This window comes from Nicotiana tabacum, chromosome 21 (genome assembly GCF_000715075.1).
Source record: "Nicotiana tabacum cultivar K326 chromosome 21, ASM71507v2, whole genome shotgun sequence".
Taxonomy (NCBI): Eukaryota; Viridiplantae; Streptophyta; class Magnoliopsida; order Solanales; family Solanaceae; genus Nicotiana; species Nicotiana tabacum.
In genome coordinates, this window is record NC_134100.1 from 14,471,512 (window position 1) to 14,484,075 (window position 12,564).

Consider the following 12,564-nt stretch of genomic DNA (forward strand, 5'->3'; position numbering starts at 1 on the left):
ATATGATTCACCAAGACAAAAACAAGTTATTATATTCTTGTTAATGGCTCATTCAGAATTTAAATTGTGTGTTCTTAGTTGAAAGAATGAATTCTGAAACTATAAAGTTAAGTCTATTTATGCCGCTTTTGGCATAAATTTGGTCCCTATGCATAGTGGGATCTCAACACCGGACAGTCTTTTTTTTTTTTAACATAAATTTGGGATTCGAACCAAATATATTGAGTTCTACCGAACTCATTACCCTATTGTTGGATTTGCGCACAAATGGTTCTTGCTCTAGTCATGTAACAACAAAGATATAGGATTCTATTTCGATACACCGAATTCTTCTTTTTCCTCTTATGTTGTTTCATTTCTTAACTTCCAACGTATATAAATCATGGTTTTATTTATTTATTTAGTTTTATAGAAGCATTAACTAGTGACAATTTGCTTGTGACTATGATTTAATTACATTATGTTTGAATCAAATGGAGAGAGCTAGATTGAATAAACCAAATTTATGTTCGTTCGGTAATAATTAAATATGATTTATTTATGAACCAAAAAAATCATAAATCAAACGGAATCAAATGGATTGAAGCGGCTAAACGTACACCTCAATTCAATATGTGTTGATGACAGTAAGTTTGTACTAAAAGCAGTGACTCTCGTAACCTTCAAATCCTAAATCTGCCTCTGAAATATACAGGATTGACCCCAAAACGCTGAGTTCTATCGAAACCCCGAGCGCATTGATGGATTTGCCAATAATTCTTGCTCTAGTGGGAAAAAAACTTTAACTTAAGCCAAATCAAATTTTCAAGAATCCAACCATAGTTATTTATTTAGCTTACGTAATGAATGTACTAAATTCACCAATCATTGAACCAACTAATGTCCTGTTATTGGATTCTCAGATGAATCAACAAACATATCCAGCTATAATTAACACTACAGAATATCAGAGAATCCTTAAGTACCTCCAAAAACTTAGATTATCCCTATGTCTACCTTGATTTTCTCTCAAATTTTTTTGTTATAAATATCTTACCGCATCAACCTTTCAAAAAAATTACCAAAACCTTTGTATTTCTCTAAACCAACGACAACAATAACTGCGTAGTCTCAGTCCCGAACAAGTTGGGGTCGACAAAGTATTCTTTAAATGGATCCAAATAATTCATACCTTCCACAAGGTCTAAAGCCAGATGAATCAACACCACAATGGTTAAGTAAAGGAGATAATGCATGGGAATTAACAGCAGCAGCAATGGTGGGCTTACAAAGTGTACCTGGGCTAGTAATTTTATATGGATCAATGGTTAAAAAGAAATGGGCTGTAAATTCAGCTTTTATGGCCCTTTATGCATTTGCAGCAGTTTTAATTTGTTGGGTTTTATGGGCCCATAGAATGGCATTTGGTACACATTTAATATCTATAATAGGCAAACCTGAACAAGCTATGACTCAAGATTTTTTGCTAACAAAACACTCTAAATATTATATTCCAACAGCAGATTATGTATTTTATCAATTTGCATTTGCTGCTATTACTGTGATTTTATTGGCTGGTTCTTTACTTGGTAGGATGAATTTTTATGCATGGATGTTGTTTGTTCCACTTTGGATTACATTTTCTTATACAGTTGGTGCTTATAGTATTTGGGGTTCTGGATTTCTTGAACCTATTATTGATTTTTCTGGTGGTTATGTGATTCATCTTTCATCTGGAGTTGCTGGATTTACTGCTGCTTATTGGGTAATTTTACTAGACATTCTCTTTACCTTTTCTATTTGAAAAAATACAAGTCCTATAATTGAAGGGGGGCCTTGGAGCAAATGTAAAGTTGTCTCCGTGATGACCTATAGCTCACGGGTTCGAGCCATGGAATCAGACACTTAGGCACATGGGAAGAATCACCTAGTATTTTTATTAGCGTTGAAAATGTTTATTATTGTAACTTTTACATAAAAGGGCAGCCCGGTGAACTAAGCTCCCGCTATGGTGGGGTCCGGGGAAGGATTGGATAACAAAGGTCTATTGTACGCAGTCTTACCCTATATTTTTGCAAGAGATTATTTCCATGGCTCGAACCTGTAAGCTCCTGGTCACATTTGAAAAAGTAGAAGTTTTACAATTTTAAGGAAAACAAAAGATGGGTGGATCTACGTACCCCGAGAATAGAAGCTAGAGAACCTAAGTCTGAAGAAGAGTCTTGGTTCGAAGCATAGGGAGAGAGGGAGACCACTTAAATTACAATTTTGAATCATGTTAAAACTATTTTCAAAATTAGTCCATATGATGATATTTGACTGAATACTAAGTTTAAGAAAGAAATAAAAGATTTTTACACAAAAAATATATCTGCAATTTGACAATGTATGTGTTGCCCACATGCAGAAGTTGATCTAGCATTTGAATTTTAATGGTTTAAAGTTTGAGTTTATCGGAAATACGGGTTAAAATTTAAAATTTATTACTTTTTAGGATTATTTTTTGACATATACATCTACTATCTATGTAGAAAATATGGATTCAATTGAACGTACTTCTATCAATATTTAAGCCCGCTTTTTTTTGTTTGTATAATATACCAAAAGTACCTTTATTCGACATGTCAGGTCATATTCTTATAAGAGCATTTCATTAAGATGTCAAATTGGAAAGCTAAAACTAAGGATTTTCGATATATAGAAAGGTGTTAATCTTTCTAGGACGGATCAAAAGGGAAACTATAGTGTCATATAAAACAAAAATAGGAGTAACAAATAAGATGGCACTAGAAAAGATTTCTCAAACAACAACAACAACAACAACAAAAACCTCAATGAGTTCCCACAAGTAAGGTCTGGGGAAGATAGCATGTACACATACCTTACCCCACCCTAGAAGGACAGAGAGGTTGTTTCCATTTATCAAACTATAGGAAATTATAATAATCAATTAAAAAGTCTAATTCATTATTAAAGAAAAATGATCTAAGAAATTTTGTTGGACGATAGAAATTAGAACAAAAAAAAAACACTTACAACCAGGGGCGGATTTAGGGGGGCGGAAGGGTGTTCACCTGAATCTCCTTCGCCGAAAATTTACAATGTACATACAAGATAAAATCTGGTTTTTATCTATATATATTATATTTTGAATCCCCTTGACACACCTCAAAAGCATAGCTTAGTGGTCAAGGGGGATTCAAAACTTTTGTAAGGTCATTGGTTCTATTACCACTAGCTACAACATTCTTAACTTTTTTTCTTTTTTGAACCCCTTAACGGTAATTCTGCCTCCGCCACTGCTTGCAGCATTATTTTGAGCTTACATGGGATGATAAAATAATGATTATTGGGATTTGATTGGCATAGGTTGGACCAAGGCATTCACAAGATAGACAACATTTCCCACCAAACAACATAATTCACATGCTTGGAGGTGCAGGTTTTCTTTGGATGGGTTGGACTGGTTTTAATGGTGGATCTCCATTAGCCTCTGATCTAATCACATCATTAGCCATTCTCAATACTCATCTTTGCACTGCCACCAGCTTGTTGGTATGGCTTTCAATGGACATGATATTTTACAATAAAAGTTCTGTAATTGGAGCTGTCCAAGGAATGATCACTGGCCTAGTTTGCATTACCCCTGGTGCAGGTTAGTAGTTACTAATGCAAGTGCTTTAGCTTAACAATATCAATATTTAATTCACTTGTAAGGGTTCGTATGGTAAGAGAGATAAAAGAATAATTAATCTCGGGATTAAATTTGAGATGAGTTCATCCCACGTTTGGTTGGGATAAAATCGCGGTATAACTAATCCCGCGATTAGTTATCCCGGAATTGTAATTTTATTTTTGTCCCTATGAGAGAGTAGGATAACAATCTCGGGATAATTGATGCTAGAATAACTTGTTTTCCAACCAAACGATCCTAAATGAACAAAATGTAAGTAATAGGGAATAACGAGGAAGACTTCTAGGGGTTAAGTTCACATATGGTGACTGAACTTTACCCAATATAACAATAGAACCAAAAAAAAAAAAAGACAGCTCTGTGCATGAAGCATCTCGCGTTCATGCAGGATCCGGAGAAGGACTGCACCCAAGGGGTGCAATGTAGGCAGCCTATCCTGATGCAAATATCAGTAGCTAATTCCACGGCTTGAACTCACGAGCTATAGATCACACGGAGACAACTTTACCGTAATATAACAGTAGAATCAAAAATCAATTATTTTGTCACATCAAAGTAACTATAGATGAGCAAAAACTTGCATACCAGTACTTTGACAGCAAATGCCTAGAACGAGCGAGTATAAAGAGCTCAGATTTTATCAAATATGAGCATGTAAGCACCACAACAGCTAATACTACTAGTACGGCTCAATCCAAAGTAAGTTGAAGTCGCTATATGAATCCTCATTATTTCTGTCACTCCATTTAAGCTCGTCTCGGCTAATATCATAGAAAAGAAAATATGAGCCTGTTAGTACACTAGTATTAAAATGAGCAAAATGTCCTAAAACAATGCACATAGGAATGGCAGGCGGGGCGGTGCGGGGGCGAGTTCTGTTTGAACCAGCACAATTTCAACCCGTCCCGCATAGGATTTAAACCCGCATTCACCTGCCCCACTCTCCACTCGCGTTCACCTGTCCCGCCCTGCCCCGCAAATTTTTTTAATAAAAATTCTCTTTTTTTGTGGGTTTTTTTTGCCAATAACACAGATAAACTCCCACCCTAATCACATCAGGTGACTTGGAAATAACACAGATTCCGACCATTATGTAAGATTTACTTTCTGCTCACTTTCTGTCAAATCACCTTAAGGATTTTGCATATGCAATGATTTACAAAAATATTAATAATGCCTCTCCTGTTAAATGCACCAACATTCATATTCAAAGAAGAAAAAAACTAGTTATGGAAAAAACACTTTAACGAACCTTCAACAGGACACAGCACTAGTTAGTTCAAAAAAAAGTAAACCCAAAACCCGCAACCCGCCCCGTGTAATTTTTTTTAATTCAAAATTTGAACCCGCCCCTCAACCGCAAACTCCCAAACCTGCACCGCCCCGCTAACGCTCAAACCCACACCGCCCCATTGCCATCCCTAAATGCACATTGGCAGGAAGTGGCAGAGCCACTTTAGTCTAAGGGGGTGTCAATTGGCACCCCTTCACGGAAAATTACAGTGTAGCTAGGTCAAAAGAAAGTTTATGCCTATCGTATATGTTAAATCCTCCTAATTTTTTCGTGTATTTACTTCGTTATAATTTGAGCCGAGGGTCTACGTAAACAGCCTCTACCTTTCACCACGTAGAGGTGAGGTCTGCGCACACAGTACTACCCTCTTCCGATCCCACTTGTGGGATTATTATTGTTGTTGTAATTCCGTTATATTATGACGCCCCTTAGTGAAATTTCTGAATTTGTTGGCTTCGCCATGGTTGGCAGGTATAGTGGAGTCCTGGGCAGCAATACTCATGGGAATCTCATCAGGTTCAATACCCTGGTTCACTATGATGGTTCTGCACAAGAAATCAGCATTTTTCCAGAAAGTCGACGACACATTAGGAGTCTTCCACACACATGCAGTAGCAGGCCTCTTAGGAGGAATCCTCTCTGGATTCTTTGCTAAACCTAAGCTTCTGAGGATGTTTTATGGATCAGACAAATATGGTCCAGGCTTTCTCTACAGCATAATTGATGGAGACATTAAGCGAGGGGTTCGCCAAATGATTTATCAGATTCTTGGTGCTGCATTTATCACAATATGGAATGTTGTGGCTACGAGTTTGATATGTATTTTTATAAGTCGAATAGTTGAGTTAAGACTTCATGAGGATGATCTTGAGATTGGAGATGATGCTGTTCATGGCGAAGAAGCTTATGCTTTGTGGGGTGATGGAGAGAGAGATCCACCTCGCTTTAACAGGACTCCTAAAATCCCTTATTTTTGCCGACGCCAATATGGAACAACTCAATAGAGAGGTGAATTCAGAATCTAGAGTATTAAGAACTTGTTATGCTAAGAGAGGCGAATTCGGAATCTAGAGTATTAAGAACTTGTCATGCTAGAGGAGTATTCGCGGTACTGGAGAATGTGTGAGCCCCATCTAATAGTACAATCAAACTTAATGAGGATTTGGTTGTGAATATTCCATCCAAAAGTTTGCTTTTAGTTCAAAACAATCAATATAGAGAATCAAAACAAGTAGCAGGAATATCCACTAAAATCCTTACTCTCTCATCCCTAACCACTCTTCCAAACCACGCAAATTAACTTGTTTGCTAATGTGTATTGTCTAATCTATGATAATCAAGCTTTTCCTCTTCCGTAAGCGCATATAGGGAAGAGGGCCCTCGGCTATTAAGAGGATTACTATTGTCTTTCTTTTATTTACTGGAGTTTCTTGTCCCCGCGGCCCCCGAAACTAAGACCACCAGGGAAGAGGGCCCTCGGCTATTAAGAGGATTACTATTGTCTTTCTTTTATTTACTGGAGTTTCTTGTCCCCGCGGCCTCCGAAACTAAGACCCCCAGTAATCTCTTGAGCAACCAGCTTTTTGTAGACCTTTCTCCTATACTATTACCCCTTATAATAACCACGTTAAAATGTTTCTCCTCTGTTCACTTAAAACCCCAATGCCTTTTAAGAAATTCCAGGTCTCTGTTCAAATATACATTGATGTTTAAGGTGATTCAGGCCAGCAGTCAGAAAAAATCAAGAGTTCATGCACTGGCCCTAGGTGAAAACTGGTGGTGTGTGCTTGTCAAGGTTGAAGGAAGGAGATGACAATAGAGTCTTGCTTTGTCTGCATGAATTTCATCATGAATGTGTTGATAGGTTGTAAAGACTTTAGGAGCAACCCATCCTTTGACTATTCATGAAAAATCAAAGAAAACAAACTGATGAAATTGTCCTTTGACTATTCATGAAAAACCAAAGATAACAAACTGATGAAAAGATCAATTTTCAACTTTCAGAAATTTAAAGACCTCTTCCACCATAGGAGGTTACTATTTCACAATATCATGAGTAAGAAAGAAGGCTCTGGCACACATAACCAACATGACATTGCAAAACACAAATAATACTTGACATAAACAACAGCATAATTTAAACAGTCAGCTAGATGCGAGCATATCAGGTGCTACAGCACACATACATTCGTTGATTGGTAGCATAAGACCTAAATATAGTCCAACCAAACTCATAAAGATCGTTACAAACAGCTTTCCCTAGTAATTGGGCTACCCGATGCCTTGTCGACGTCCTCCTATCTAGCACCACGAGCATAGTTCCTTTCATAAGGGGAATATGACCTGGATCGTTCCCTTCTTGACCTTCCCCCATAAGGTGAGCGCCTAGGAGAATAATCTCGTCCACCTCGATAAGGTGAACGCCTTGGAGATCTTCGGTGCCCATAGTCATCACGGCCGCGATACCTACCACGGTCACCTCGGTCACCACGAAAACCTTTGACCATAGAAAAACAATCCTTCAGGACTTCCAATATTTAGCCCAAAATGACAGAAACTAGTAGAAAATGATAAAAGACTCACCATCACCCCTTGCGTTCTTAAGCCCTAGATAGTGACCAGGCGTTGGAGTCCTCGGGCGTTTCCTCCGAGACTGAAAAATAGACACATGGTTTCATAATCTGAAGTCTAAACACATTCACATTTACATCAAGGAAAAAGATGGAATATCTAGACCAGACAATATACTCCTTGTTTGAAGTAAGCATGAAGATAACATTTCTCTAAAATCCAGCAAAGAAAACAGTTGCTTACCTTCCCCTTACATGCTAGGTAAGGAAGTTGGCAAAACAGATAACTATGTTCTTTATAAATAAATATAACATCATGCTAGTCGTGCAGTAAAGCAGCTTAGATATTTTGGCATGTTCCATCCAAGCAAAAAATTGTGGGAGACAGAGACCAATGCTGGATTAGATTGTTGATAATGACCGTAGATTAGTTGAGAGTAATTGCTGAGGTTGTATAGATGTTGGACAATATAGTTGCTATGTCTAGTTGATCAGATGCATGTGAAAGCTGTTTTAGCGAGCCATTGGTCAAGCTGAGTGAATATAATGTTGCAGGGGAAGAACAGATCATCTTTGATCGCTGCTGACAAAGCTGATGCAATGTCTTCTGAATATAACCAGAAAACCTCCAAGTTAAGAAGACAGAAAAGCAATCTAAATGGACATGGTTCACTAGCTCAATACAAAGCAGCTCACCTTCTCCACAGTTATGTAGCGGCCTTCAAGAACAGACTGATTTAGGTGCTTAATGCAACGCTCAGCACCCTCAAGACTATCCATCGTTATAAAAGCAAAACCACGAGAGATGCGGGAACGCGGCTCCACGACCAGGAAAACTGATTTCACCTGGTGGATAGAAAGTAAAAGAAAACACTCAGAGCAGGTTCATATATTTGAGAGATGGACAAAGGGAAGTGAATCCAGCAAAAATGCCACCACCACAATTCATTGGTGTACATATTAAAGACATTACTCGTACCGTCAACTTAAGAAAACCAAATAAATAAATAAGCGGTTACTCCAAAGAATATCAAAGAACTTTCTTTGGAAACATTAAAATTACACAAATAGGATTATAAAGTAAATGCAACCTCTGCCTCGAGTTTGTGAGATCAGTTCTTAGTATGACCACGTTCATCTTCATGTTTTCTTTGGTTGGAAACGCAATTCAAAAAAGAATTATTTTCTACAATTCTTGAACTATTGGAAAATCAGATACAGAAGAGAGAGTGATACTGGGAGCTCCTGACTCTTACAGCAACTCTAACATCATATTATTTCCAATTAATTGCATACCGTTGGCGTTGTGGTAATTGTTCACTTACTGTCATAGTCAACTTCAACGTGCATGTATTCTCCATGATAACGACAATGAATAAGCTGACAGAGACTTGATCAGATCTTACGACATATATCAATCGAGAAAAAGCAATAAGAGTAAAAGACAAGAGAAAACACAGGGAGATTGGATACCGATATGTGCCCATCTGAAATTGGATTATGGTCGATTTACGAAAAGTAAAGCCTTATATTGATTTGTCTGATCTCCATCCTCTCTAGCTAATTTCTTTTTGTTTTCGTGCTTATTCATCCCTTTTCAGTGAATAGGAATTATTCTCGGAAGAAAAAGAACAAAAGAAAATATATCGCAAAAAAAATTATTGTGCAGTTAGTGAAAACCCTTCAAAGCTATAAAATAGGAATAGGAAAGTGCAGAGGAAACTTTTTGTTAACATCCATTTAGAATAGAAATTTGTAGAGCAAAAAAGGATGAATAAGAAACTAACTTGCATACAAGTAAATACCAACCTTTGCCTCCTTTGAGAAATGCTCCTCAAGGTCCCTTTGTGTCACCCTTGTAGACAAACCAGTCACATAAAGTGTGACACCAGGATTAGATGGTTCATCCCTGAATAAGTTATGGAGCAACAAATTTTAGCAACGTACAACAAGATATTAACACAAAGAAAACATAACACACAGGATATTAAGCAGCACTACAAGAAGAAAGACTTGGGCAGAGAAAAACTCAAGTTCCAACGAACCTCCCATGACTTCTCGACCTTGATCTGGACCTGGATCTTCCTCTTGGCCTTGACCATGATCTAGACCTTGACCTAGATCTTGCCTTTTCCTCCCAAGGAGATGGAGAGCGCGAATACCTAGAAAGTGCAGAAATTGTAACATTAAATCAGTTCAATAACAATCATATAAAGAAACCACGTCTTACCTGCAAATGTAAACCAGGAAAATTTAATATTTGAAATCGATGCTACAACAGAAATACTCAGTACTAGCGTGAAATTAGAGAACTAACTTAAATTAGAAAAGTACAGAAGATGCAACTTTGTAATGGAGTAAATGTTTTTCAGAAATGCTATACTGCCGTGATTAAGTTTAAAAACAATTATTCCTCAATCATGAGCAAGTTAGGGTGAGCTATACAGTTAAGCTTAAGATGAATGACTAAATACCAAAAAGATAGAGCTTGAATTGTATCTAAGTGAACACCTTCCATCAATCAATGAAACCAGTTATTTTCAGTCAAATCATAGAACACTTCCTTGGGGTTTAACACAAACTCTTCTTTCACTTTGAGAGGCAAAAATCAAAGAAGGATTCATCCTTCCAGGTACCATTAACTAAACGGGATATACATCCACCCAAAAAACATGAATATGTAAGATACCTCCAAAACAACTACCAGCCAACAACAATATCCAATTAACAAAAATCTAACAACTAATTCAAAACTTTTTGCTTCAATATTCCTTATGGTCTACATCTACCTCTTCTTTGAATCTCTCTATCACATTCCTCCACATAATCACAATCGTTGCAAGCCTACGTAAGAGATAAGGATTGCAATAGGCTGAGAGCAGCGTAAAATAGTATAACAACTCCTCTAAAAGCTAAAGGACCTTGGGAAAGCAAAATGGATGCAAAGTATTCACATAGGTGACCCCAAAAAATTTCATGTCGATAATTCCTTCTTCTTTTTTCACAAATTTTTTTTCTTCAACTGTGCCTTTATTCACTTTGACCCACGCTTTAACTGCACTTTGCGCTAAAAGGCCCATGTACACTTTTAACTCCTGATAACACCTGCTCCCGATCCACTGGGAACATACCAAAGATATATTAGTCATCTACATAATTAAATTTCCACACAGTCAGTCCTGATCCCTCATACATGACCTTCCTTTCTGACAGGTAAATTCGAGAATCAAATTCCAAGAGGACCAAAACTATGGTTTTCTAGTCCTATAGTTGAAGGTTCCAGTATCATAGGTGGAATAGATTGAGCTGTTCTAACATTTAGTACTATGGCAACAATTAGGAAATAACTGGTTTGAAGGGAGAAAGAATGTTTCCCATCTGTCAAATCATATTAATTCTAGTAGATCCAGATGATAAATGGTAGGGACAAAGGAAGACGGGTTACCTATCAACGAAAGAGCAAATAGAAGGGTTCAAATCTGTGCGAAGCAAAGCTAATAACAAGACACACACTCCCATCTATGTGTCAAATGAAAGCCATCTATCTGCCTAGACAAGCATCTACCTCGCTCGGGAGTAATAAGATACACTTCAATAAGAATTAACCATAGCCAATTCTACATCAACCAAGTCATCCAATTCAAAGCATCTATATTCAAAGTGAAAAATATATTTTTATAACCTAGAAATCCCCGAGAGACCATGGTGCACGGTACGAAACTCGAGAAATCCCCATTCAAGCACCAGGCTTTGTGTGCGATCTTACCACCGGACCAAAACCCTAGGAGCAAAGTAGAAAATACCTTTACATACAGAAAATAACTTTAATATAGCTAAGAAGCATCAAATACAGTAAACAAAAAAAATTACAAAAAAACATCACCCATAAAATAATTAATAGAACCATTTTTCACTTTCACGTGAAGAAGTAACCCTAAAAAGCACATTCAGCAGCGAGAAACAGATCAGAATTCCTATCTACAAATCAGAAGTGCAAAACGCAGAAAACATCTTCAACAGAAATACGAAACGAAAATTAAGGTAAAACGGAGTAAGAGAGAGACGGTAGAGTACCTTTTTCCAGGAGAATCAGCCTGCAAAAAATCATAACCGTCTTCAGTTGTTATATTCGCAATTAATCAGAGAAAATTTCAGATTTATAAATTCATGTAATACACACATAAGTAGATAGATAAATGAGAGAAGAGAGAAAGAGAGCACTTGCCATTTCCGCAGAGACGAGCAAACCCTAAATCGCCAAAACGGAGACCTTGTTTCGCGTGCAAGACCGTTTTTTGAAGAAGGTCGTGCTTTTTCAAGTTTGGTCCCTTCTTTGTTTTATACATACCGAGAAAATGATAAGAATAGTCCCTTCTGTTTTGGAATAGGTCTATAATAGTCTCTCAAATATACACTTGAACAGATTGGTCTTTCAAGTTTATCAAAAGTGAATACTTTTGTTTTCGGTTAAGTATTTAACAAACTCTGGTTGCTCGATTTAAGGAGAACTAGTCTTAGGGTACGTGATGCACGTGAATCATGTCTTAATGAGTATAAATTATTTAAAAAATAATTTTAAGTTATAAAATAGAAGTGTAAGTTCTTAAAGATGATCATGAACATTGGTTGTGTATAATTAACTCAATAATTAAAAAAAATATCTCAGAAGTCCTCAATCATTAATAATTCAATTTAAGATTTGTTCCAAGTTTGTAATTTCATAATTTCAGTTTCACAGCCAAGATCCTTGAAAATGTAAATAATCTTGAAGGATACAACTTATAACATATAAGTAGATAACTAATAATCTTCGAACTTTAAATAACACAAAATCAAAGTGCAATAATATACAAACAAAAAAAAAGACATTAAAAAAAGAAGCTAGTAAGCGAATCTACAATTGAAAGCTAGCTGATAAACTGACTCATATTTAGCTAAATATATCATGGATTAATAATTAAGAAATCTCATAAACTATCTTGTTAATTTGTGCATTTAAAACTTTTGAAAGTTTAAAGTATAATATT

General features: G+C 36.7%; 2 protein-coding genes across 6 annotated transcripts; one reads left to right on the top strand and one right to left on the bottom strand.

Annotated features, from left to right (window-relative positions):
* Nucleotides 1-1,074: 1,074 nt before the first annotated feature.
* LOC107783925 (ammonium transporter 2 member 3-like) lies at nucleotides 1,075-6,876 on the top strand. The gene is made up of 3 exons (XM_016604951.2): nucleotides 1,075-1,744; nucleotides 3,349-3,634; nucleotides 5,439-6,876. Exons 1-3 carry the CDS (start codon nucleotides 1,151-1,153, stop codon nucleotides 5,969-5,971), a joined length of 1,413 nt encoding a protein of 470 aa, XP_016460437.1. The 5' UTR covers nucleotides 1,075-1,150; the 3' UTR covers nucleotides 5,972-6,876.
* Nucleotides 6,877-7,039: 163 nt separating this feature from the next.
* On the bottom strand, nucleotides 7,040-11,910 carry LOC107783926 (uncharacterized). Of its 5 annotated transcripts, none has more exons than XR_012704316.1 (8): nucleotides 11,763-11,894; nucleotides 11,612-11,631; nucleotides 9,583-9,699; nucleotides 9,347-9,446; nucleotides 8,234-8,383; nucleotides 7,782-8,141; nucleotides 7,551-7,620; nucleotides 7,040-7,464 (listed from the first exon to the last, which is right to left on the bottom strand). XR_012704316.1 is itself a non-coding variant. In XM_075241622.1 (7 exons), exons 1-7 carry the CDS (start codon nucleotides 11,763-11,765, stop codon nucleotides 7,265-7,267), a joined length of 660 nt encoding a protein of 219 aa, XP_075097723.1. In that variant the 5' UTR covers nucleotides 11,766-11,910; the 3' UTR covers nucleotides 7,040-7,264. The 5 variants fall into 5 exon arrangements, 1 of the variants encoding a protein (XP_075097723.1); XR_012704313.1 differs by having other exon boundaries at nucleotides 7,782-8,144; XR_012704314.1 differs by having other exon boundaries at nucleotides 7,406-7,464; nucleotides 7,930-8,144.
* Between the last annotated feature and the right edge of the window lie 654 nt (nucleotides 11,911-12,564).

What these genes read in the sequence shown, in the direction of transcription:
- LOC107783925 (XM_016604951.2), top strand. Translation starts at nt 1,151, where the DNA reads ATGGATCCAAATAATTCATACCTTCCACAAGGTCTAAAGCCAGATGAA. An exon ending in GATTTACTGCTGCTTATTGG is followed by an intron (nt 1,745 to 3,348) that starts GTAATTTTACTA and finishes TGATTGGCATAG; the next exon opens with GTTGGACCAAGGCATTCACA. An exon ending in TTGCATTACCCCTGGTGCAG is followed by an intron (nt 3,635 to 5,438) that starts GTTAGTAGTTAC and finishes CATGGTTGGCAG; the next exon opens with GTATAGTGGAGTCCTGGGCA.
- LOC107783926 (XM_075241622.1), bottom strand. An exon ending in AGGTCGAGAAGTCATGGGAG is followed by an intron (nt 9,447 to 9,582) that starts GTTCGTTGGAAC and finishes TAACTTATTCAG; the next exon opens with GGATGAACCATCTAATCCTG. An exon ending in GCTACATAACTGTGGAGAAG is followed by an intron (nt 7,621 to 8,233) that starts GTGAGCTGCTTT and finishes TCTATTTTTCAG; the next exon opens with TCTCGGAGGAAACGCCCGAG.